At 39.3% G+C, this 27539-nt stretch overlaps 1 protein-coding gene and 1 long non-coding RNA gene across 38 annotated transcripts in view; one reads left to right on the top strand and one right to left on the bottom strand.

The window, feature by feature from the left end:
- The window catches only part of LOC146768567 (uncharacterized), a 185669-nt gene extending 159037 nt beyond the window's left edge, over positions 1-26632 (bottom strand). For 15 of the 33 annotated variants that reach the window (XR_014957836.1, XR_014957840.1, XR_014957844.1 and 12 more), the window contains exons 1-2: positions 26305-26626; positions 16929-25345 (exon numbers count right to left, since the gene is read on the bottom strand). This is a non-coding gene — a long non-coding RNA (uncharacterized LOC146768567). Of the gene's footprint in view, positions 1-16928; positions 25346-26038; positions 26232-26304 lie in introns of those variants that run through there. The other 18 variants (XR_014957830.1, XR_014957853.1, XR_014957858.1 and 15 more) reach the window with 8 other exon arrangements.
- Positions 26633-26675: 43 nt separating this feature from the next.
- The window catches only part of CBLB (Cbl proto-oncogene B), a 127988-nt gene continuing 127124 nt past the window's right edge, over positions 26676-27539 (top strand). For 4 of the 5 annotated variants that reach the window (XM_021534897.3, XM_021534896.3, XM_021534895.3 and 1 more), the window contains exon 1: positions 26676-26852. In XM_021534897.3, the coding sequence (XP_021390572.2) occupies positions 26691-26852 (162 nt within the window). In that variant the 5' untranslated portion in view covers positions 26676-26690. Of the gene's footprint in view, positions 26853-27284; positions 27433-27539 lie in introns of those variants that run through there. The other variant, XM_021534894.3, reaches the window with a different exon arrangement.

The raw sequence follows: 27539 nt of genomic DNA, 5'->3' as shown, positions 1-27539 counted from the left end.
TACCTTGGATTTGAGTGAAAAGTACAGACCCTATTAACTCGAGGTAAGCAGCTTTCCTTTGTACAGTATAATCTCATTTTCCTTTTAAAGCTTTACAAGGAAGCAATCAAAAAGGGCATAGTAGCTGAGGTACAGGCTACTCTGAGCCTGCAGCATACCATAGTTACGAAATTATCATTTATAACAAGTACAATAGCATAATGGGAAATCATAGGATCAGTAAGGTTGGAAAAGACCTTCACGATCATCAAGTCCAATCCTTGACTGAACACCACCTTGCCAACAAAACCATGGCCCTAAGTGCCGTATCTGGTTGCTTCTTGAACACTTCCAGGGATGGTGATTCTCCCCTGTCCTGGACAACTCTTTCCAATGCCTGACAGTCCTTTGAGGAAAGAAATTCTTCCTGATGTCCAAACTGAACCTCCCTAGGTGCACTTCAAGCTCATTTCCAGTAGTCCCGTCACTAGTTGCCTGGGAGGGGAGGCCAACCCTCACCTGGGTTGGCCGACAACAACACCTCCAACAACATTCCAGGAGGTTGTGGAGAGTGTTGAGTTCCCCTGTGAGCCTCCTTTTCTCCAGACTGAACACCCCCAGCTCCCTCAGCTGCTCCTCGTAGGACTTGTGCTCCAGACCCTTCACCAGCTGCATGGCCCAAAAGCTTTAAAATCCTTTAAAAAGATTTACCTTCCAAGAAAGTTAGTTAGTGTAAGCTCAGGCTGCATCACTGAATTAGTGACAGTGCCATGGAGTGGTGCCATTTCAGAGCATCAGTCACGGTTTATGTTGGCACTGTCTCAGCTCCACAAGCGTGAAAGGGAGAAGTGCATCTTTCTGCTTTGTTTTTGGCTTAGGGCAATGAATGCTGCTGAAAGGAATTTTTCCCTTTTGGCTGTTACTCCTGGATGGCACTATTCCAGCACAAAGCAAAATAGCTTTGTGTGCCTTTGTGGGTGTGGGTGAGTTATGCTAACACAAGCGACACACAGGGCAGCTGTAGGTACAGGCTTCTTTGCTGCATTCACAGTAGGAAGAGAGTTTTTGTAATATAAGTATTTATCTTATGAGTTTCCTTAAAATATATTTTTATTTTTTTGGTCTTTCAAATTATCAACTCTTTCTTGTCTGTTAGGCCTCCACAGATACACAAGCACAAACACCCACCTTGAATTCAGCAGCTACAAGTCCTGCTCATCTCAAAAAGAACTTTCTGAAAATCTGGCAGACACTGGAAAGGAAGGCATGTTATATTAATGAGAAATTACATCTAGCTTGCTTTTGTTATTACCATGCTTGTTTTGTTGAGCATAGTAAAGTCTTTTCTTATCCTAATTTCAAGGACTGCTTTGCATATGCAGGCATTTCTCTGTAAGTAACACAGGGCTCAGGAAGACACTGCTCATAACATTTTGCATCTTTCACCCCACTTTCTACAGTCAAATAGGAGATTTCACAGTCTAGTCCTACTGAGCACAGCTTGAACTCCTTCACTAGCTCTAATTTGAAGAATTTGGTTGCAAACTAACAGTAACTTCAACTGTTGAGACCCTGAAAACAGCATGAATGAACCCTAACCTTAGTGCACTTGATTACTGAGGGGATGGAGGCGGGAATCAATGGAAAAGAGAAGGGAAAAAAATAAAAGCAAGTTCCTGGTTCTTCCTGCACCAGAATTTGGAGATTATTAGTGCCTTACTTCCCTACTTTATTCACCTACCTTTTTCTCTAAGGATATCTATGTCCCTGTTTATTTTGCCTCCTCTCTAGGCATGGAAAAGTTCCCTTGTCTCTAATAAAAATAGCCCTAAATCACAGCAGGGAAAAGCCAGAGCTTATGCTCTTTCCCGTAATTTCCCACTACAGCTCCTTTTATTCTTTATGAGTCATAATCACTTATTACTTCAGTTGCCCTCCAGCTCCTGGAAGTCATGCAAAAAAACTTCCCAAAGTTACACTTAGGTCATTTGCTGATATCATAGAGACTTTAACAACCACTTCAAGAAGCCATTTGCTTGATCCAATTTGTGTATCAACATAAAAAGAACTGCTGGTGGATTTACAAAAAATAAGTTTAAATTAAAAAACAGTAAATTTCATCAAGTAAGTAATATTTAGTAGCAACCAGACTGAAAAAGAAAGGCAAGACAAAATGGCTCACAACATTAGCATGGTTTCATTTTATTTATATTTTCAAGGATACAACTGAGGACCCACATTCTGCAAGAATTTAAGTGCTTGGCACTATTCACCAAGTTATTTAAATGTTGTCACAAAATGGGATTCCCATACCATTTATGGGGAACACAACCACACTCAAAACACAACAGCCTGTGTTTTGTAGTATTCACTACAGAATACTGAAAGTCTTATGATCAGGTAGCACTGAACTCAGCTGAGGAGGGAGAAAAATGAGCATCCTTGGATAACTGCATATCACATCTGGCTAAACAAGGATCCCTCCCCTGGGCTCCTTCAAGAAAGGAAAATCAGGTTTTGGCCTGAAGCAATTGTTTATAGTGACAGGTTGGGAATAAGTTATTTTTAACCCAGAGTCCATTTAAACAACTTTAAAGCCAAAGAAATCTTTGACTGCTCTGCTGAATGACATTCCATAAAGAAAAAACATTGTTCATATCAAAATAGAAAGGATGCAAAAAATGAGTAAATAAAAGCCTACAAACTTTATAATATCTCCTTTTAATGGAGAGAGAGTGCATGAGGCTGTATATACAAGGGCAAGATAACTTCCAAAAGTTCATTGAATACTCTATATAAAGAAGTACTTTATATAGAGTATTCCTGTCACAGCAAACCCTTTGGAGCCACCACAAACTGCACATGCAGAGCCATGAAGCACGCAAGCTGACATTTAGCATCTTCTGCAGGCTTCTAATGTGGGGAGCCAGCCCTGCTGAGCTCAGAGTTTGAGACCCAGACTGTGGCTTAGGACATGATCTGCATCACAGAATTTCTGCCCTCTAAGGTGCCTTCTTTAGGAAATACAGGCTATGGACACACCTGACTCCTAAAGTCTCTAAGTTCCCACCTCAGCCTCAGTGTTGGGTTAAATTTCTTTGTTTCAGAACAGACATTCCTAGGCAGCACTAGGCAACTTAGCTGTTACAGGGTTTGGTTGAAGCTGCCATTTTTAATAAGCAGTTTAAATAATCAGTCAAATAATAATCAGTTACATAATCAGTTTAAATAATCAGTTAAATAATAATCAGTTTAAAGAATGCACTGGCTTCTTAGAGCACAGGGCAGTAAAAAAAAAACATGTAATAAAATTGGGAGAGAAAATGCTGATCCTTGTATAAATAGGCAAGAATCTACTTTTTTTTCTCCAAGTCACACACGATTCCATACTCTGAGAAGGTGTGGTATGACTCCTCAGTAAGACAGAATGCTTCAGAGGTTGCAATTTCCTTCCTCTTACTCCACAAATTAGCCACAGCTTCTGAAAGGGCAGTAGTGTCCTTTGCAGTGGACAATATGATGTGGTCCTTAGTAATTTTTAAATGGGGAAAACCAAATAGAGTCACTGTCTGACAAAGGATGATTCAGAGGGATTTTTTAAAAATATTTTTAATCTATTTCTTAAAATCCTTTGAATTTAGGGCAAAGAAGAAATACTAAAAGAGTGGAGAGGAAAAGGATTTCAGAACCTCCCCAGAATGAAATATAGTTGCAGGGATGCTGCTCAAAACCTGCTGTACTAAAGGATAGCATGGCATTTCAGTAAATGAAATCTTTAATATATTCTTTTTATTATATTGATGGAATGGATTCTGACAGAAAACTTTCATTTTCAAGGCATTTTTTAAATCAATACTGGTTGAAATACATTTTTAAAATAAAGTCAAACTTGAAAAACAGTAAACAGCATCAGAATTGAAGTGGCAGTGTAGCATAAAATGTATCTATGCAAGTTTCGTAAATAACTACTGATTAATAAGTGACAATGTAAGTCACTAGGTTCTTGCACTAATTAAAACCTAACACAGTTTAGAAATGACCATTTAATACTCTGTCTTGGCTTGACTGTTTTCTTTTATAGAGGCAATGATAAAATATTCCTGCTGTTTGATTTGTTTCCTATTCTGTTACAGATGTAGTTTTATAAATGAATTTTCAGATGAGGAGCAGCCTAACATCTCTAGATACACAGAAGTGCTGCTAAAAAAGTATAAAGTTTTTAAACTTAAACGTTCCAGGAGATAGGAATAACAGTCCCTATTAGTAAAAATCTTGTTGCTCAACAAGAAAGAACAAATTTCCTTATAGGGTTCTGCAAGTAAGCACTTTTTCAAGGAGGTAAAGCCATTCAAACTGCCAAGTGACATACTCACACTCAAGGCTAGGAACCCTGCCTGGAATAAAACAAAAAAAACCCAGAAATCCAGTAGCATTGTTTCTTCCTGTTCCTGTAAAATTCACAGAGGAACCAAAGCATAGTCATTGACCAAAAAAAGGGAAGAGAAATATACACCACATGGAAATTAAGCACGCTGGTGGACAATTCCAAGCCCTTAAGAGTTTCAGAAATTACTCAGTTGTCTACATAAATGGAAGTTTTATTTTTTCATGTTCAGAATGAGTCATTAAGAGCTGGAATACATTCAAGGAACTTATGATAGACTAATATAGATAATAATGAAAGGGGTCAAGAAGGAAGAGGACTACTGTAAAATCTTAATTTCTCCTTTCGTCACCTATTATTCTCCAAGAGCTCTTAAATTCATAAATATTGGTAAAATGGGTTGCTGTATTTTTTATTAAATAAATGAAATGTTTGCATAGTACCATAAGGATAAATACCTATTCCCTATCTGTTTAAGACCAAATTTTAAGAACCTGCACTTAAATAAAAGTGAAATATTTAGGTCTAAATTGTATAAAAATATGCTAATAGCTATACCAATATTTAAATGCCTCCCAGTCCTCAGCAGCTTACAGTCAAAGTGCTGGCAGGTATGTAGGTATAGATAGGTACTTGGTGACTTGTTTATGCTGTAGCTTCATTCACAAGCACTAGAGACTTGTACAATTTCATCACAAATTTAAGAGGATTAATCTATTTTTGACTTGTTTGTTACAATTCAAAAAAACGAACTTAATGAGCCCAACTCCCACCCTTATTTTGAAGAAATAGGCACCTAACTTCACTGTCAAAATTAAGTATGACATTACCTCCCAGGACTGCCACCACCAATTATATTCTAATAAAATTAGCTTTTAGACAAGCACATCAGTACTCGCATACAAAGAATTCCTACCCACAGGTCACTAGCTCCAATCTGGAAGAAAAAGCTGCTGCATGTAAAATTGGTGGTCAGTGTTCAGTTTCAAGTGAGCAGTTGCTGCTATGACAATGCAGCCAGGAGATTTTGAATAGAAAAATAGATTTTGCTTAGAAAATAGTCCAAGGATTGTGTCACTACTGACACCAAGTTCTCCACATTCCTCAGTAAGCAGTCCCCAAAGGTCTGGGAGAATATAGCTTCTGGAACACTCTCAGGAAAATGCAACTTCAGCTGTTATATGTGCTCTGTTAATAACCAGAGGTTGAATTTCAGCAGCTAGGTCTGTCAGCAGCATTAAAATTATACTGCAGCAAAACAAAAAGAAGCCCTTTGTTAGCAGCTTCATGAAGAGCACTAAAGGCTGAGCACAGATTGTAAATCTCCCTGATATTTTTCTTGTTAACCTACAAAGGACATGCCCCAATGCCTTAAATTCCCATTCTCTTTTTGTGAGTACATAGAAATATGACTTTGTTCCTGCTGTCATTTCGATGCCAGCTACAGAGTTAAAAAAACAAAGGGAGGGAAGAGAGGAAAGGAAGGTTTGCAGTTAATTCCATCCTTGTGTACAAACTTGTACTTCTCTTCCTGCTTAAATATGGAAGTCCTTTTATACACAGCCTTCTTCCTTACAACATTCCCAAAGAAGAGACAAAGAGACATTTTTATTGGGAAAGGATTCATTATGCTTTCAAGGCCTTATTATGCTTAAGGTGACACTGGGGCAGCATGTCCTCAAAAGAACAAAGACTTCAGCATTGGAAATTACTTTCCATGTTGCAGTTTTGGGTTTGGTGGTATGGGCTGCAGAGTTCCTTCACTCCCTTTTGTCACACAGACACACACATGCCTTGTTTTACTGGATGACCAGGAGAGGCTGGCAACACTCAATTCACTGTAAACCACATTGATGTATTAATCTTTAACAAGAACAATCTAGCAAAGTGCTAGAGCATGTTCAGCACACGCTCACAATTTTCTTGTTTCCTCTAGATGACAATCCTGCAAACACATCAGTGATTTCCTGTGTCAAAGTTGCCCAGTCTAAGCTTATGCACATAGTTGGAGTCTATCATATAAGATTGTTTTAGAATTTATTAGCTTGTAACACCCATCCATGACTTTCTATAAATAACCTAACAGAAAGGATGCAACAGGGGCTTCTAATTCCTACTTTTACAGGGAACCTGAGGCCCTCTTGAAAACTTACCACAGGCATCTTTCAAAATAAGTCGAGACCCCCATGAAGCCACATTGCCAGACTGATGATGTTTTTTTAGAACATGAGTATACAATGACTATAATCTTTATGAGCAATACTGACCAATGTATGTGGTTAAAGAAACCATAAGATTTCCACAGCTGTCAGATATTTTAAGGTTTTTAGAGTTTCCAAAATACTATGTATATATTATTTATAAATGTTTTGAAATATGAGCTACACTTATTTTCAGTAGATTACTGTTACCAATTTCGATCATTCAAGATCATAACTCACATTTACAGAGATTAGATTTCCAAAAGCAATTAAGAGTTTTTAAATATTTTAAATGTTTGCTTGCAAAATTGTGAATACCTATCCTGAAAATGATGAGTCCATGATGAAATAGTTTCTAGCAGGTAGCAGTTTGACCCAAGTACTTGGTGGCTCAATTAATGGAGAAAACCATGCAGAAGCTCATTTTAAAAGCACATAAATAAATTATAGAAATCAAAACACAAACATGAGAACATGCTTGGGCATTGAAAGCATGCTTTGAATCGCTAGTAGAGTAAAAATATGTTCCTATGCAGCTGCTACATTTCCTGCTTCTGAAAAGAAATCCTCTATTCATTAATGGTCTGTGTAATGTGGATTACAGATCCTGGGAGGCTTATTTGAAAGCAGACTGGCCAGAAGGCAGTCAAAGACTTCTATCTGAGATGCCTACCAAATTTACAATTTATAGTGGTAATATCTGAAAAGGAGAAGAGAGAACAGGTTATAAATGCCACTCCTGCTGCTGGTTGATGCAGATTTTCACTCAGTGTAACACAGGCTATGAGCTCAGGTGTAGAGACAGTCTGCTAATAATACAAACAGCAATATCATAGAAGGTAAACTTTTACAAATAGTCACTAAAGGGATATAACCTCCTAAATTAATATATTTATGAATAGCCAAGTAAAATGTGTGCTTTAATACAATATACCTCCTTTTAACATAACCAAGTTCATGGGTTATACTGCACTTAACACATTTCTTGAAAACTCATTACTCACTTGATGGAAAAAGTTCTTTGGAAGAGTGTATAGATGAGAATGATTTGATACTTGTTGGGGGTTGACTGGGCAGGTATCCCTGAGAGCTGCTCACTCACCTCCTCTGCAGCTGGGCAGAGAAGACAAAATTTAATGAAGGGTCCATTGGCTGAGATAAGGACCAAGAGACATCACTCAATAAATACCATCATGGACAAAACAGGCTCAGCTTAGAGATGTAAAGTGAATTTATTACTAACAAAATTAAAGTGAAATAGTGAGAAGTAAAACAAGCCTTTGAAAATACCTTCCCTCCACCCCTCCCTCCTTCCCAGCTCTACCTCCTATCCCAGCAGGAGACAGGGAATGGGGGTTATGGTCAGTTCATCCCCTGAGGCTTCTCCTGCTGCTCAGGGAGAGGAGTTGTTCCTCTGCTGCTTCTTGGGATCCCTGTCATGGGAGACAGTTCTCCACTAACTTTGCTGATGTGGCTCAATCTTACAAGCAACAGCTCTCCCAAAACTGCTGCAACCAGAGTCCATCCCATGGGGAACAGCCCTCCCAAAACTGCTGCAACCAGAGCCCATCCCATGGACAACAGCCCTCCCAAAACTGCTGCAACCAGAGCCCATCCCATGGACAACAGCCCTCCCAAAACTGCTGCTGCACGGGTCACTCTTCCGTGGGGTGTAGTCCTTCAAGGACAGGCTGCTCCAGCCTGGGAGCCAGGGCTTCTCTCTCCATGGGTCTCCCATGGGTCACAGGCTCCTGCACAGGCTGCAGGTGGGTCTCTGCATCCCCCGTGGATGGGGGCACAGCTGCTTCACCACAGTGCTCACCATGGTTTGCAGAGGATTCTTGGCTCCAGCACCTGGAGCACCTCCTGGCCCTCCTCCTTCAGTGACCTTGGTGTCTCTCTGCACAGTTGCTGGTCTCACATGTTCTCACTCTGCTCTTCTCTGACTGGAATTAAAACTGCACCCCAATCTTTGTTTTGATTTCTTCTTAAATCTGTTATCAAAAAAAGCTTTGCCACCATCTCCAGTGGGCCCAGGCTTGGCCAGCAGCATGTCTGTCTTTGGCTCTGCTGGACATGGTGGAAGCTTCCAGCAACTTCTCACAGAAGCCACCTCTGTGGCCCCCTGCTACCAAAAACCAAGCCATGCAAACACAACGGAGTGCTAATGAACTTCATGCCCGTTGCCCTCAGTATTTCCACCTAAAATTGGAGATTCTGCATGTTAGCCTTCAAATTAAACGCAACTTGAAAAAATACCCCCCAAAACAAAACCCAAAAAAACACGAGATAAAAATAATATAATGACCACTCTGCTTCTTCCTCCAAGTCTAGTTCCATTTCACACTTTTTGAGTAGTTGTCCTAGTATATCTTTGTGCCTGATGAAAAAAAAAAAAAAAACCCACCAAATAAAAACAAACCAAACCAAAGAACTTTTTAGGTAAGACAAGGTACATAAGAAAATATTTTCTGCAAATGCCAGTAGTGTCTCCAAAATGCCCATTTTGAATGTAACTGGAGACAGCCAGAATCATCCAAAGTAAATTCACAAAAAATGTACACACACGCACAAAATAAATACAAAAGTGAGTCTCGCATCCTAAAAGAGGAAATTAGACAAATATCTGGTAGAGGACTTAAACAGAGTAAAGATCAAAATCCTGCCCCAAGATGAAAATACAGCAAATTACACATAACAGAGGCTACTGACCAATGCATTTTTCTTACTGCAGTGCACAAATACTACACTGAAAGCCTGTTAACATTCCTGAAAATGCTGATCTTTCATTAGCAATCAGATTAAGAGATTTAGTTTTGTGAAAACTTTCATTAAATGCCATACAGCTGTGACTTGTATCCACTGATAGAGCACTTCATGAGTAGACCTTGTGTTTTATTACAGAAACTACTTTTGCTCCAGAATTCCTAAAAGCTAAATCTTTTGGTACTTCTGCCTTGAAAACTTGGTAGCTTTTCTCTGTTTCTCTTGAGTGTCTCCAGAGTGGGTCATTGGTGAATGGGCTAAAATTACTCGCTGCAAAATTTCTTGCATGCTGATGATGATGCTAAATAAGCAAAGATTCTATCAACAGCTTGAGAAGGCAATTTTTTGGAGGTGAGGAGTCCTGAAAAGGAATCTAATCCAGGCAGACTGTCTCTCTACCTAAGCAGAACACCCCAAAGGACTGTTTGCTGAGCAGAACTAAAATTTTCAATACACTTCTAGGAGTTAAATATTTACAAAAAACCAAAGTTGCAGGTTCTTTTGCTAAATGCTTGCAGAGATGCTCCAACTGGTTAGAAAGATAAAGAGTGGTTCTATATAGTGAATTCACAGTTTTCTGTAGTGAATTCATAAATTTAAACAGGACATTTTTGTGTGCAATGTTAATGTGCAATGAAATGTCCACATGGTGTAAGAACCCAGGAAATAATGACTCTGCTTATCTAATTATGAATAAATCATTTAATATGAAAAATATACTACAGATGCTCTCTCTTAATCTATATTTTCAGCAACAGCCAAACTCAGACCTGAAGCAGGATCAGAGTTGTTTCAGATCTGGCAGGGCCAAGCTCTTAGCCTTCCATTTCTAGATTTTGGGTTAAATGATAAAATTAATGGATTTTTTTTGTTTTTATAAGCTTTCTGCTCTCTTCATCTGACTCAAAATCAGATCCATGTGACATTCCTCTTCTAGTCTGGTTTCACGTCAAATTTATCTGTCTGTGTGTAGCTTGGAATCCAAACCATGTTGAATTCTAAGGAACCAAAACTTGCCTAGAATTCTCTGATTATGTCCCACTATTCTCATAAAGCAAAAGGTGCTTAGCATTTAAAAAGTTATTTCTTGTTCCAGTATTCCCCAGCCTGATGCAGGTTGTGCTTAATAATAGGAAAGCAAAAGACAATTTCTGCACAAGGTTTTCTAGTTATGTTAGATATGCTGCCTTTTATTGCAGAATATTTTAAATGAAAATTTAAATCTGTAACAAGTTTTAGGAGATGTACTTTTGAATATTTAGTCTGACCATCCTTGCTTAAACAAAACAGTCTTTCATATTTTCTTTTTATAAGCAGAGCAATTGCAGGACTGGAATAAAAACTGGCAAAGGAGAATGATTAGCAGTGGATGTTCCTGCTGCTGTTGCTTAGGGGTTGTCCCCGTCACATCTGAATAAACCCTCTAAAACTTGATGGTTGCCTTTTTGTAGCAACGGAAGTGATCCAATTAACCACAAACCATTTGTTTCTCTTGTTGTTAACTCATTTCATTTCTTACTGATGTCTAAATAGGTGGACTTTTTTTTCACTTATTAGAGATTATTGTCTGCATGTCTAATTAGGTATTCTACCATTACAAAAATCAATGCAAAGATGTAATTTTTCTTCTGCAATTATCTTTTATGTCAGTTATGCAACCTGAGATATCTCTGCAAAATAGGTAATTCAGCACTTGTTTCACACCCTTCAGAGGATCTAAGACAGACAACCAAAAAAGAAAAGAATCAAAAGCATTGGCTCATTTGAAAACAATAAGCTGAGAGTCAGTTCTTTTAAGGGGACATAAAAAAATTAACAGTGAATTATGTTTGAAAAGTAAAACTGTAATACAGCAACAGAAGCCCCATGAAGAACACAACTGTCTATGAAACCAGAGGAGAGAAACCTAATTTAAATATACCACATTGCTATCCTTTACCACAGCAGCTCATGTAAGAATCTCCACTGCATTTAATAAACATCATGACCTTTGATTTTCTTCAGTCCAGTTCCTGTTTATGTAGCTCATGACCTGGTTACTTATCAGTTCGGAGAAAAAGAGACTCCTTTTATTATTTGTCTAACCAAGTGGCGTCCTCAAGCACAGAGGAACAGAGTACTCTTCTGACTGGCTGTCCTCTTTTTGGAATAGATGGGTTGGAAGAAGACAGTAAGAGACAGCTTAGTTTCACTTCTGCTGCCTGCTGGCATTAAGGGAGACAATGCAGAGGCTGAGAAGAGCAGTAAAGGTTACAGGTGAAGTAAGAGGCAAATTGCCAGTGCAGGGAGGAAGGGACAGGAATTGTGACTCACAGGTGTGTCCCAGTCAGTGTTTCTTGTGACAACAGCAGGACAAGGGGGTAAAAAATATGCATTTCCCGTTGTTTGGGCTATGATTTCAGAACACAACCAGTTGTGGATATTAGCATTATGATGTCTCTCTTCCATCTGCAGCAGGAAAACTTGCAAGCACCAGAACTGCATATTAAATGCTTTAAAAATGTTTTGGATAAGTAAAAACAAAAACAAAAACAAAAACCCTCTCTCCTCCAAGCCTGATAGTTATAATTTAAAATTCAGTGAAAGGAATACTTGATGTTAATAGTATTTGTGAACAACAACCCATGGTTATACTTTCCAGCTGTATAAAGACCCATACTATTTTCACTGCTTTTACATCCCAAGTGACTTAACAATTTTTGCCTCACAGCAAACATTGCTCTTAAATACTAAATTTCATTCACAAGACCATGTGCTTCTTTCACTGAGATAATTACCACATGCATTGCAGTGTCATTCCCTCTGAAGTGAGCCATCAATACACTTGGGAACTTGTTGAACTGAGTCATTTCCACTTTTGCTGTGCACTACACATAGCACAGCCTTATTTTCTGGCTGTAGCTGAAAGTAGATTTTTAAATGTTACCATGTGGGGTTCTTGTAATCTTTCCTAAAGGACAGGATTGCAAGAACTACAACTTTCCTCTTAGAAGCTGGAAACTAACAAAAGGGTTCCCCTAGAACAATATAAGCCAAGTGATTGCAACCATTATATTATATTATATTATATTATATTATATTATATTATATTATATTATATTTCCATAGCCATATTATTATATAATATTTCCTACACACAAGACAGAGTTAAATTGTTCACATTACAAAAGAAATGCTCTGGCGTTTCAAGCATAGGATCCTTCTGGAACATTAAGGGACACTTTTTTTATTTCCACAGACCTCCACTTAGTTCAAGACTGAACCAGAACTATTACACATATCAATATTCAAAACCCTTTATGGCTTCATCTAAAACCTAACATGAGAAAAGAAAAAATGTTGGGCCATTCCTTACAAAGGACTTCTGCCATCAAAGGGGCATGAGTCCATCTTGAACAACAAATCCACCTTTAACTGACAGGTAGACAAGAATACTCTCAAATACTCAGTGACTATCAAGCAGAATAATTTTGCCCTTCCCCCTTTTCCTCTGTATGTTAATATGTTAATGTACCAGATAGCATAGGTATTGTCATGCTCTCTAAAGGCAGGGGATTGCCTCAAACTGCCTCAAAAGTTACTAGAGGAAAAACTTTTTTATTCAAATTAGGAATTGTTTGCTGCATACTCTTTTTTTTTTTTTTTTTTTTTTGAGGAGAGTCACATGAACACACAGGAAATACATCTGCACCAAATGAAAATATCTGCTCCTGGACCTGGGCCTGATGCCAAAACAAAGCATCAGAACTTGGACTGAGAATCTGAAACCAAAGCAGAGGCAGAGATGCCCACTAACACTGGCATTGCATGTCCTGCAATGAACAGCACTTCACTCTTAAAAGTAAAGCTACTCTCATACTGAAGAATGACAGTTAATCAAACAGTTAAAACTAATTTTGCCCTGCTATATGTCATGCAGTCCGTCCCAAAAAAACATTTCAGAGCCTCAAGAACCATCTGATTACATACAGTAGGACATTAAACAAAGATACCATAAAAAATAATACTGCAACTACTATGGAAAAGAATTCTATGGACAAGGAAGTAGCAAACACTGATGAACTGAGCTTTACCCACAAATATTAGTGATTTATTACAAAATAGCTGCACTGGGACATTTAAACCACTTCCCCTCCACTTCTAGCTGTCTGTAACTAGTTGGAAAGTCTCTCCTTTCCACTTCCCTGCTTGGCATTTAGCACCATTCTCCACCCACACAGCCTACTCAAAATGGCACCCACACTGGAAATTTTGTGCTTTTCAACTCCTATTTTCCATCTGTATCAAATTCCACAACATTACAGCTACAATTCCAGAAGTCAGCTAAATTTATTGTCTTCATGCCTGCTCTGCTGCTCAAGCTCATTCTCCTCTTTCTTCTTTTGCCCTCCTATTATGCAAGCTGGGCAGTTTAAACACCAGCATACCCCACGGAGGTTAAAAATTAAATAGCAAACAAAATGCAACATTTGAAAGAACAAATAAACAGAGCGAAAACTGAAAAAGTGAATTAAAAAGTGGCTAGTTCCTGCATTCAGCTTTTCCTGAAGTTCAGATTTCATGAGGCAAGTATCCCAAAGCTTTTAAGAAAGTTTAAAGCTCTGGAACATACACTGCAGAATTCCTCTGATTTAGGAATGTGCTTTATCGTTTATCTCTAGGTGTCATCAAAACCAAAAAAGATCATTGAAATCAGAGGTAGCAGTTCAGTTTGGTATGCAATGAGCAAGAAAAAGCATCTCTCCAGGACCATCTTTTGCTGTATTCCTGCACCAGCTAGCAGACACTATGCTGCCAAACTACAAAACCCAGCACCTCTCTCATTCCCCACCTTCTGACTGGATATATAATCTAGTTCAGGGAACAGAGAGCTCAGCACTTCTGTGCTATGACTGACATGGGAGGCTAGGAAGGAAGACAACAGGAAAAGTAGAAGTAAAATCCTCCCCAGAAGAATTCTCCAGAAAACCACATTTGGAACCAGGTAGGGACCATTTAACCTCTGTTTTTTGTGGGATAAATTATTTTTGTCATCTTTGAAAAAGGAGGATCAACAGAAGCCCTATATAGTGCATAATTTCAATTTCTATCTTATTTGTCCTTCAAAGCTTTTCAGTTACCAATATGCAAGGTTAAAGGAAGAGAGCTCATGAATCTGTGTGGGCAGTAGGAGCTAAGATTACAAGTGAACCACTGTATTTGCTTTTCTGTGATATGCACAATGTCACTATGGCACTGTAAGCAAAGGCCTCTGGAGAGCTGAGAAGAAAAGGGCACAGAAGAAAAAAACAACAGTGACAGAAACAAAGGGCAGACCTTACTTCTGTGCCTTTTTCAATACTTCAAAGTGGATTCAGATTTTTACTGAAGTTCTCTTCCAAATAGATTAATTCTTATTGCTGTGTCTATCACCCATTATTTTGGAAAAGCTTTCTTTGATGGGCAATTATTTCCCTCTCGTCCCTTGCATAGTCATGTAAAATAAGTTTTACTAAAATAATGAACAAGACAAACTAAGAATGCCAGTGAGAATTTGACAGACTCAAGATCTTAGGTAACTGTGCAGTTTACAAGAAAAAAAAGTTTCTTCTCAATAAGCAAATGAGAAGCACTTTAAATGAAATATTTTTTGATCAGTGTAAAAATTAGGCACGATCATATGACAATTTGAAGTAATTGTGGAGAAGACTAGGCAAATACAGGAATACACCACCCTCAGGATAGAATAAGCTTCCTAACTTTAAAAAAAGTAAAACTCTGTGTAATGATGATTTCCATCCTTACATGATTTGTATATTTGTGAAAAAACCTTTACTCACATTTTGATGAGTAAAGGTTTTGATTTCAAACATTGATTAACATCAATGGTTTGAAGTCTGTAAGCTGGTTTTTCAAAATTTAATTTTAATGATGAATATAGTCGAGTTCTCATGCCACTGTAATGTAGAGCAAGGACATGCTATCAATGAGTTTTTATAGATACATGGCTTTCATTTAATGGTCTATGACACTACTAGTCACTGTTGGTCTAGACTTGTTCCCACTCAGTTTCTTTTATTTCCTCCCCCACTCACCTGTTTGTAATAGCTATGACTGTCACAACTATTTAAAAAGACAAATTTTTTTTCTGTTACATCAGAGGTACATGGAAAAAATGAAACTGATGCATTTGGCTGAATGGGTAAACTTCATGCCAAAAAGAGAAAAAACTCAAAGAAATTTGACCAGTTTTATTTTTAGGCTGTCCCCAATGTCCACTTTAAAAACAAAATCCATTGAAAACTACAACCCAGTTGCACATAAGCAAGCTCATCTATTGAAAAAACTGTGAAAGTAAACACATCTTCATTACCAAGACAAAGTTCTGCCTGTATGAATAAGATGTCAGAAGCTGCCTAAGTTTGCTTTTCTGGTCCTCACACACACACACACACAGACACACACACACAGAGAGAGAGAGAGACCCCAAACAATTTCTTGCAAAGTCATACACATTTTGCAAATATACATTCTTATATTTATGCTGCTAAGCACCCTTGAAAAAATACCCATATTTTAGCAACACACTTGGACAAAGATGAAGCTTAAACTTACATAAGTACATAAAATATGAGAGAATAATTATGATGCTAAACAGAGAAAGTGGTTAAGCACAACTGAAGATATAAATCCACAAAACCAAGGAAATTTGAGAATTTAGAAGAAAATCAGGAGAGCCACATTTTACATTTTGGTTTAAACCAAGACAGTCCTACTGATGTCACTTTAATTTTAAACTTCTCCTAAAAAAGGCTCAATACACTTTAAAAATAAAACCACCATTCAAAATAAGCTTTGAGAACATGTAAAATTAAATATCTCAGACTATATGGTGTTGAAATGCTTAATGCAATACAGTGAAACATTAGTCATAATTAGTGCCAATGGTTTTCCTGTTGATTCTACAAGCTGGTTATTTTGAAAAATATCAGCTGAGTGAAAACCAAATCTACCTAATGTTACTTGTCCTTCTACAAGCTTGTAGTAACATCACTTAAAAGAAGAATAATGCATTTTTCAACTGTTTTTGGGCTAATCAGACATTATTATTTGCAAGATAATATTAAAATCCCACTAAAATACAATAAAATTGCATAAGTGAGATCCAAACAAGGTTTCACATAACTGTGTTTGTGAAGACACTTCACAGAAGAGCTGTAGCTGTAGCTAATTGATTAGATTCTAAACTATTGCCAAAATTATTACTAATTCTTATCCTACTTTTTATTCATAAGCAGCTTATAGAGAGTATTTTAATATTTTACATTTTGGCTGGCAGGCCCAATTTAAAAAAAAAAAAAAAAAAAACCCAAGTCTCATGACATTTTTGTGTTCTACACAGTGAAAGAAGGAATAAGAGTCAAATATTCACAAAGAATATAAAAGTTTTTTGAGCTCAAGACTCCCTTCCCAGGCACTCCTTCCAGTAGCCACTCAAAATTCACTATTTCAGAAAATGAGCATTCTTTCAAAGGAAACTGCAATTTCTTCAATGCCAAGCAGAGCAGCCACTCAAATTAAAAATGCAGAAAGCTTGAGCGAGCATCAACATCCAGTACCTTGTAGGAGAAGCTGAACTGACTGACAGATAAGCTCTGCAAGTAATTGAGAATAGATCAAATGCCACTTGCACAGGCAGCAAAGAACACACAGTTCTTTCTTACAAAAATAAATATCTCTGTAAAGTAACACCTTCGTAAAAACCATTGCGTTTTAGCTGTGGTACCTACCAGGAAGTGTTCAGAAACTCTGGAAAGTGTGATAAACAAATGCACTTCGTTTAACCATCAAGTCTGAAGTCTCAATTCTTCCAAAATCATGAACACATGAAAGGCCTTTAAATAAAATCCCAGGATGATGTTTGCATAATATCAGTAAACCAAAGCATTTAACCACAGCCACAAGCTTGTATTTTTAAACAGATTTCAATCTCAGCTTATTGCTTACAGCATATTTTCTCTGATTGCTCTTTCTGATTATTTTACCTCATTTTTGATTCCTTTTCTCCTCCTTCACAGGTCATTGATAAAACTGTATATGAAGATAACAGCCTACTGCTAGTTCTGCCCTTACACAGCAACACAAGAGGATCTGTAACACATTTTCCATTTGTGTAATCACTACATTCTTTGAAGATTTTTAGAAGTTTTTATTTACTGTCCAAATTGTCTTATTTCTGAGTAGGTTATCTGCTGTATTTCTGCTTTTTGGCTCCACCAGCTACACTATTCACAGGCTTTGTGGCTCAGCAATCGGGTGAAATAGAGTTAAAAGCCAACTGGCATGATTTAGCCAAGTGGAAAGAAAAAAAATATATAGAAGCCCAATAAGTAAAAGGAAGTAAGTCCACAAGAAAATATTTTCAGCTTTGACCAAAGGAAAAAAAGAAGAGAGATGCATGTTATGATTTTTTTTCCTTTTACAAAGTGTTCCACATTTTAAAAATATTTAAACTGGCATGCACTCTGTCACACACACCCCACAACCTACCATGCTCTGCTTTTTGAAAATGCAGTTCTGCCTGTTTCTATAAAAGTCACAACCACCTATCCTTTCAGTGCCTGTAAGTTAAAGTAGATATTGCACACGGGCAGGAGATGTTGCACTAGGACAGGAACAGACACTCCATGGAACTATAGACTTTATTATGTCACAAAGCTGTGCAAGATTATGAAATTGGCTTGAAAAGCCTTGCAAGTGAGGTCTCTTTGAGCTTAAGAGTGGCAGAAGGTACCTTTATTCAGGGTCTACAAAGTGAATTACTCCTGCCTTTACACTGCTCTAGCTGACACAGAGTTATGAAGAAGAAAGGCAGTAAGAATTCCCATGCATCCCTAGAAGTTGCATTGAGATTGAACAAAATCACTACATTTCTGTTTGTCACCAGAAGGAGAAAGCTCTCTGAATACACTAGCTTGTCTGCTTTAAAGCACTCATCTCCTTCAGAAGATGACTTTTAAGATGAATGAAAAGATGAATCTTTCGGATGTGCTGAGCCAAGATTCAAGCAATCCTTCCAAGCATATGGAATTTTTTCCCTGGAAGTTTTATGGTCTCTTTAGCTGTATTAGACAGTGAAGCCAGACAGCAAAGTGGTAATTATGTCATATCCACACAGTGTGTGGACAGTCTCGCTGAGGCTCTGACAGAAGTCCAAAGCCAATTTATCAATTTATATAGCATTGAAGAACTGAGGAGTTAATGAATCCATATTATTCTCCTTCAATCTGGCAATATTTAAGTATGCTACATATGAGAGAATGACTAGGATGCTAAACAGAGACAGTGATTAAGCATAACTGAAGATATAAATCCATTTTTCATATGTATGCTACATATGAAAAATAAACAGCCCAAGGCATGTACCTAAGGAAAAAGTGAAGTATTTGTTTAAAACTAACTTCAGAAAATCAGGCACAAGCCAAGGAAAGTATTCAAGGGTTTTATAATTAGCAGGCAACTCTGTACCTCAATGCACCTTCAAAAAGAGAAACCTTCACATTCAGTAAATTTTCCAAAATTATCAAATATCTACTTATATAAGATCAGACTGCCTTTTCAATGATTCCTGAGACCCTTAATCAGATCACTACTTTCCTTTCAAAATTCTGGGTGCATTGCCTATAGGTAAAAGGAAAACACATGCAAAAAATTTCCAAGACACAGGCCTTTCCTACCTCCTCCAAACTTTGTAAGTTTTGGACAAAACCACCAAATATTAAAAACTCAGTTTCTGATATTGCTTTCTACCAGGACTGAGTAAAACATTACACAATAGCCGCACTGATGACATAAGAAAATAAAAAATATTTATTGTAAAAAATAGCATTTAGATTATCTTTTCATAATGAGAAAGGCACAAAAAAGGCAAACTTGAAAATTAGGGACAATATTATTGCCTTTTATTCATATCTACATAGAAAAACTAAAGAGAAATTTTCACTTAATGTGGCAGACTGCGTACCAACTATGTACTGTACTCGGTGCCAAAAATTATACAGCTGTTGAGAGATACAAGGCTTTAATCATAAATATTTCATTCCTTAAAAAGTGAGCACTGTGACATGGTCTGGCTTATTTGCAGAAAAGCATGATAAAACCTATAAGCAGCACAGATTACAGGTGGGTATGTAGAAAAATTGTATTGGAGTGTTCATTGTCAGTTTGAGAAGAAGTGAACTACGTAAGACATTTTTTGTTATCCCTTATGGTACTACACTATTTCAAGAAAAGCTGTAAAATACCAGACCCTTTTAAAAAGCCAACAATAATAGAAAGGAGACAGGAAAATACTGGCACAACAGGCTTGTAAGCCAGTATAGCTGGTTTTGCATTTACCAGCAGTGAATGGTAACTGAACAAAATAAACACAGGGAAATAAATCTGCAGAGAGAAAAAACCAAAACCCAGACTGAAATAAAATCACATTCCTAGTAATTAAAACTACTTTTGTGCAGCTTGTTACAAAGGTCACAATGTTCTGCTGGACAACTCCTGACTGTCTAAACAATGGGGGCATCCATGTAGAACTGGATGCATTGAAAACTTGACAGGAAAATTAAAGAAATTCAACAAAACAGGTTAATTCAAGCTTCACTTCATTATTAGTTTTACTTTGACCTTTTTATATTTCCTTGGACACAACATGCCTTAATCTGAAACTTAATGGAAACAAATGTTATAGTCTCCCACACGACAGAATTAATAGAATAATGCAAAAGCACATTTCAATGTAGTGTTCACTGTTGCTCACATTCTTGATGCAACAAAATTAATATTTTTCAAAAGGAAAAAAATCACTTATTGCTCTCCCCATAAGTCTGATTCAGTGTTTTCCATTTTCCTCTGGGGGAAAAAAAAATAAAAGAAAAAAATAAGAGTCTTGTGACGAAGTAGAAAAATGGTCACCAATTGCATTCTACAGAGTGAGCAATTGATGCAAAAATCTTATCAGCTCACTCTGAGAATAGTTTAATGCTCTGAAGCATGCAGCAAATAATCAGAAGTACCAAATGCACTTTGTGTTACAAAACAGCCCATGCAAAAGGTCAAAAATTACTCAGTTCTATTAAAACAGTGACTTGCCTTATGAAATACATAGTTTACTTTTCAGTGTGGAAAAAATGATTTTAAACGAAGGTAAGTAAGCAGAGGGATAAAATACCCCAAATTGTTTATTCTGCTAAAGACAAAAGGTTCCTGCCATTGCTCACAAACAAAATATCAGCAGAACTTGAAGCACACAGGAAACACAAGATACACCACAAATTCACAGTCAAGGAGTCAAGCAGATGATACTACAAAATGTTGTCTTGTTTTAGAAGTATGAACAAGAATATTGGAAGTGACAACGAAGAAGAAGAAATTTAAGCAAATTAATCATCATGCTTTAGCTATGATTTCCTAGCACCGCATAATTCCCCTGTTTAATACATTATCTTACTCAACTGAAAACATGGTTTTCTGAAGGAAAAGCCTCTGTGACAATATCTCATCTGACTATTTCAATTAAAGCTGCTAGCAATATAGTTAAAATCTCCACTAACTGAGCTTATTTTGACTTGCAGAAGCACAGAACAGACACAGGCTTGTTTCCTGTCAAAGCGCAACTGCTACTCCAGAGAAAGATGGCAATTAAAAGTCCCTCAGAGTATTTTACAACCTCTTACCATAAGTTGAAAATCTTAAAAGTTTTGGCAAAAAGAGCTATTTGAATGGAAAGCCTCCTAATTACCAAGTCAAACAAGAAAACCCAGTTGTGCATTGGCAAGACATGAAAAAAGATGTTGGAGTTAAAGATTGTTTTATCAGAGCAAGACTGGAAAGAGCTAAGATCATGACACTCAGAAGGAACAGGGGGATAATTAAAAAAAAAAAAAGAGAAAAAGAAAAAATATATATAGACATTTTTTTTTTATGCTATTGCACAGATGGAGCAAATTCAAGAAGTAGTACTAAAATGACAGGACTTAGTTAAAGCCTTTGCACCTGCTCTGGCAGATGGATGCAATTAATAACAGAAAAGAAACAGAAGAACACTCCCTGAGGGGTAGATTGTTTTAAAATTAAGCTGACACACTTTTCTAATACAATGTATTAAGGCAGAGATGTGTTTTGAAGTGGGCTGTCTAGTTTACAGCAAACAAACTCATTAGTGAGGTGTGTAAACAAACACAGGCCTGGCCCCACAATTAGTTTTCATACTCATTCTGCAAACAGAGAACACATTTTTAATTACTCATAGGCAAATGGATGTGCTGTATTTTGCAAGGGAAACAATATCATACTTAAGTCGATTTGTTCCTAGTGTAAAGGAAAGATTTGAAAATGTGAGCACAAGAGCCTCAGTCACTTAAATTCTTGCCCTTGAAAGAATTCACTCCTCGAGACACGAGTTGAAAACAATTTCATTCTTTTCAGCCCAACCAAAATGAGCAAAGATGAAACATCTCCTATTATGTTGTGCCTACAATGTGTGTATATTTATATGCACACCAACTCCAACAATATATTACTGCAGCCACAATGACCCAGGCACACCATGAAGAGTGGCAGCAGATTATTAAGATACTGCTGAGTAGTTTTGGCCCACGTCAGCTGGTGTTTTCCCAAACAATCCCAGGGAGGTTCAGGGATCACTACTTGGATGTGGGGGTGTGAGGGGATGGTGAGGCTCCTGTAATTTCAGGAAGGATGGGGACGACCCCCCCTGTGCCAGCCTACCTGGCCTCAGGGCTCAAGAACAGTGCCTGGCTTATTTTATTTACAGGTACAGACAGAGCTAAATTTAGCTTGTCTTTCCACATCAAGGATAAAAAGAAGATTTAATTACTCAGCAGAGAGAGCTAATACAGCAACAGTGTACCATCATCAGTTGTTCTGCAACAGCCTGATGGAGCAATGATGGATCTTTATAGTGTACAGAAACTTGGAAAGGCAGTCTTGTTTCTTTTCTTTCTTGCAGTAGTTCAACAGCAAAGTGGGTTAAACTATTACACTATTCACATTTCGTGTGTGAAAAGAATATATTTTCATGTCTAGAAAGCAGTAACAACTTTTTTAAAAACACTTGAGTACTTGATGATTATGAAAAATGTAAGATAAGTAAATAGAGGAAAAATAACGGTAGCCAATTTAATTAGATTATAATCTGACAACAAACTGCCACCCTCATCACTAATTTTCTCTAAGTAATTACCCACTAAGGCAGGAAAAGCATGGGTTATTATTATTATAACAATATAAATTATCAGTAAGAGAATATTGAGTGTCACAGGTGATTGGTTTTGCTTTCTGTCTCTCAGTTTGCTACAATAAAGCCCAGGTAAGTACATTGCAATCTGTTTTAAAAATTACCCGTGATGCTGGCTTGCAGCTTATGAACCCTTTTTAATTATTTTTTTAGATTTAAATATCCTCCCTGAGGGCACTACAAAATAGTAACATGGAAGCATTTTGCATTTACTCCACTATTACAGGTGATTATGTAGTAATTGAATATGGGAGAGAAGGGCAGCATAAGATATTGTACGTATCTAGAATGGGCTAGCCAAAATGTTTTTAAGCAAATAGCCCTGGAGCTTATCTGTTGTTACAATAACTATATTTTCTCTTTTTTTGGTGTTTTATTTGTTTGGGTTGTGGTGCGGGGTTTCTTGTTTGTTGGTTTTATTTGATGCTTTTACATAACAGATAAAAGCAGGACACCAAAATACCAGTAGGTTCCAGTAGCCCTTGAAGTTTCAGCTTCCCTGCAAAGAGAGAGCAGCTGCCTTTCGCTGGGGCACTGCACATCTTGGGAAGTGGATGACCTTGTCAGAGCTCAGCCATTAAACCACTGCCAGACCCTGTACCACACAACACTACACCCCCATGAACTTTTCATCACATCATACATATTCCATGTAAACACCAAGAGATAAATTTGAAAGCTTAAGGATGCTGGGATAGCCAGGATATTGTATAACAATTACCAAGAAGCCACTTCACATTCCATTTTTGAAATGGAGGGCTTAAGCTTTACATCATTGCTACCATATCCCTTAATTCAGCATATTATTACTATATCAATCTTATTTATGTTGCTATAAATAGATCCTACATCTTTCCTCTTCATTGTTTTTATCTTTCAGTGCATTTGGGTACAAAACCACTTGTACCACAGCAGCAAACACACAAATGACAAAAGCTCCCAAACCACATGCATTGACTGACTGCAGAAAATCAGTAATATTTTAATGGCTGGTGAACAAAGAAAACCAAACCAAAACATCTCTCTTGCTTCCAGTGCCTGTCAAGTGCTCTTTGATGGAATGGAATTCATTCAAGAGTACCAACATAAAGTTTCATTCATAACGCAGTCTAATAACTCCAGAAGAATGAGAGTCACCAAGAAAGTAAAAAAACAAACAACCAAAGAAACAAAACCAAAACACACAAAAAAAAACCCCTCCAAAACCCAAAACAGTTAACAGATAGGAAAATACTACAATGGACAAATGTAACTGTTAGCTTAACCTTTTATATCTGTTTTCTCCCTACCAATCAGCTGAATTTTTCAAGAAGTCACATGATTTTGCTTTCAGTAAAATGCTTAGACCTAAAACCCCTGCTTTACAATGTAGGATATAAAGGAGTTCAATTCAAGGCTTCTTTTGCACTTTGATTCCTTCATCATATCCTGACTCCCAACCACCTTTACTCCACAATTTTCACTACAGAATTTTACCAAATCCTGGATGACATTCTAACGTCATCATCATTACATGACGGATTAGTACCTTGACTAGCTGAAGATCAGTCTCATGTAACATACAAATCTCAAAATCTGATGCTTCAGTCTTACTGTGCTTTATTCTGCAGTGTTTTCATAGAGTGATTAAATCACAGATCCAAACTATAATATTCTTCAGTATAATAACAAGAAGAATAAACATTCAGTTGAAGAGCTTGTAAGTAAAAGAGATCTGTGGCGCCATTTTAACTGTGTATACAAAATTTTTGTACCTTAGATACCTAAGTTACACATGTACCTTACATGTAGCCCAAACAGAAAGGGACTTTTTCCTGGAGATTTAAAAGTACCTGACCAAGGTTTCTGCATTGAAACACCCTGTGGATCTATACATAGCAGGTTAGTGTCCTAGTTTAGCTTATCAGAGAGCCTGAAGCTGGGAGCAGGAATACCTGGACATTAACACAGTGCTGCTGGCCTGTATTAAAATATTCCAGGTGGCCAGTGCCTTTGGTGACCACACTTAATCCTTATGGACCCCAAAGACCCCGCAGCAAGCTCAGTCTTTATGTGCTAACAAGACATGCCCTGAACTTTCAAACACAGCAGCTGTCTGCTCCTCTCCTCAGCTGTCTTCTGTCAAACGGCCTCGTCACTCTGTGTGCTTGCAGCCACATCAGCAGTGCCGTGTCTTCTCATCCTTGCACAGCCCGCAGAATCCCGAGGCATCTTCAACAGCCTTGAAGCCAGAGGTATCTCTTCCACCTGCTCTCGCAGCTGGCTGGCTTCCAGTGCACTCACACGACCTTCTGAGAACTGCAATTCCCAGAACATCTGTACTTACAGCGGGAGAACGCTGCTGGAAAAGCACTCACTTCCCCCACGGAGCTGGCTGCTCCCTGAGCGACGCAGCAAGGATGCAGAGGGATGCAGGAACGCAGCTGCTGGCTCCGGCTGGCCCTGCACTCGGATGAACTGCAAGACACCATGACTCAGCCCCAGACAGCTCCCGAGAGCTCGCAGGTCACAGCTCTTGGCAGAGTGTGGGGTATGAAGGGAATGACATAACAACAATGCAAACAAAACAATCGAGACCAGCAACCAAAGATCTAGGAGTTCCGAAAAGTCGTCAGCTCCTCTGCTTTTTTCACAGCCAAATGATAGGTTGGACTTGATGATCTTAGAGGTCTCTTCCAACCTCATTATTCTGTGATAGCAACAGAGTGAGCAGTCACTGTCAATCTGATGAAAGGAAAAAAAGGGATAGGGACATCTGTCAGAGACAAGTTTTAAACCAACACAGGGAAGAGGGTAATTTACAGAGACTACAATAAAATGAGAAGCTCCCAACCCACTTAAGGCAAGTAACTGCCGATTCATGTTTAAAAGCTATAGAAGAACAACCTTTGAGGAAGACATTATGGATAGGATTTTATTGTTTTATGTGTTCAAAAGAATAACATGACGCATCTTAAATCAACAGGAAGATACCTGCACTAAAAAAACCTATAAATTAAAATAGAAATAAAAGCAATGCTGAAATACTCTACGAGTTTTACTACTGTTTATCCTGATTCCTATTTTAATAAAAAAGTCAAATCCAAGAAAAAGTAGGGAAAGAAACAAGGAAAAGAGCAAACCATTAAAAGAGAAAATCTTTGGAAAGAAAGCTCCTACAATTTGCTCGTATTTTGAAAACCAAAACTTAAAAATACTCCTGTAATACAATTGTGTTTAGAAAATAAGAATCTTTGATGCTAAGTGAAAAATTTTTGTTTCCTTTTGTAAAAGCTCATTAGAAAATTAACCTTGCAAAGTACAATTACTGCCTGGACAATCTTCAAAAGGATCTGAAATCAAGTGTCTTGTACCCTATGCAGGTAAGTCTCACTTCTTGCAGCGTTCAAGTGTAACAATCAGTTGAGTTTTATTTACCATATCCCCAGGGGAAGTGCTCGTATCAAAAGGACGGCATCTAAAAGGGCTTTTTTAAAACTAGAAAGTGCCTGCATTTTTCCTCACCACCTTTCAGAGCTCATTCCCAGCATGGAAATATGGAAATCTTAAAAAAAAAAAAAAAAAAAAAAAAAAAAAGGTAAAAAGACCAGACAGAGGAGGAAAAAAAAAGTTCTTGTTCTTTGTAGGCACAAAAAAACCCCAAAAGCGCGAAGGGGAAGCGCAAAGGCAGCAGGCAGAAGTACCAGTTGTAGCGCACACGCTCAAGCGATGGGCAGGCAGGGGTCCCACAGGGAGGGAAGGAGGGACACGCTGCCTCAGCCCCATGGACCCCACAGCCACAATGCCAGCGTCCCCACGAAAGCAACTCGCACCCGGCCGCCGCCATCCCCCTCAGCCGGCGGGACCCGGCGGGACCCGAGCCTCCCTCAGCCCGGCCGGCTGCGCCGCCGCCCCCTCCCCATCCCGCCGCTCCGCCCCGCGCCTGCACCCGCGCCCATTCGCTGGCTGCCGCGTCAATCAAGCCAAGACGCCGTTTCGATTGGCTGCGGCGCGGCATTGGTCCCGCCCCCGGGCAGAGGGCCGCGCTGGCGGCGCGGCGCGCAGGCGCGGTGCCGTGCCGGGGGTGGGCATGTTCCGCGGAGAGGAGCGGCCGCCGGCGCGCCGCGGGGAGGGGGCGGGCGCGGCTGGAGCAGCGGGGCCGCCGCCGCCGCCGGGGAGCCAGCCTCGCTTCCTAGGAGCGCGGGGAGACCACAGCCTGCCGGGGGCTGCGAGCGCTGCCGCGGACAGACCCGTGCGTGTGCATCTCTCTCTTTCTCTCTCTGTCTCTTTCGCGTGCGCCTGTCGGACTCCGCACACCCGCGCGCGTTTCCCGGCCAGCCGCCGGGCGGGCTGCGGGAGGGCGGCGCGGGCGGCGGGGCAGCGCTCGCCCGCACGGGGCAGAGTCCTGCGGAGCGGGGCGGGATGCGCTCCGCCTGCCTCCCGCCGGAGGAGAGCCGCTCCGGAGAGGCGCTCCGCGGGCTGAGCCGCCTCCCTGCCGCCGGCTCTCCCGCCCCGGGGCCGTGCGGGAGCCCGCTCCGTGTGCTGCCCCGCCTGCCTGCCCGCCCGCTCGCTGCCTTCCTCCGCTCCTCTGCCTGCCCGCCCGCTCGCTGCCTTCCTCCGCTCCTCTGCCTGCCCGCCCGCTCGCTGCCTTCCTCCGCTCCTCTCCGCCGCGGCCTCTTTTGTTGGCGGAGCCGGGCTTGTGCCCGCGGCCGGCGGGCGCGCAGCGGGCAGGGGCGCGGCGCGGAGCCGGGCGCGGGTGTTTCCCCCCCTTCCCGAATCTCGGTGCTGACAATAAACCCGGCGTCGCTTCTGCCAATGTAAACCCGGGCCAGGTGGGTTTACGCTGTTTTGTCATGAAAAGTTAAGCTTGTTCCTAAGCATGCCCCGATCTTGCCCTTTCCTGCCCGTGGAGAAGGAAGCGCTGGCTCGCGGGCTGCGG

The sequence above is a fragment of the Lonchura striata genome, chromosome 1 (genome assembly GCF_050655825.1).
Source record: "Lonchura striata isolate lonStrDom1 chromosome 1, ASM5065582v1, whole genome shotgun sequence".
NCBI classification, from domain to species: Eukaryota; Metazoa; Chordata; class Aves; order Passeriformes; family Estrildidae; genus Lonchura; species Lonchura striata.
This window is presented reverse-complemented; position numbering and strand designations above follow the sequence as displayed.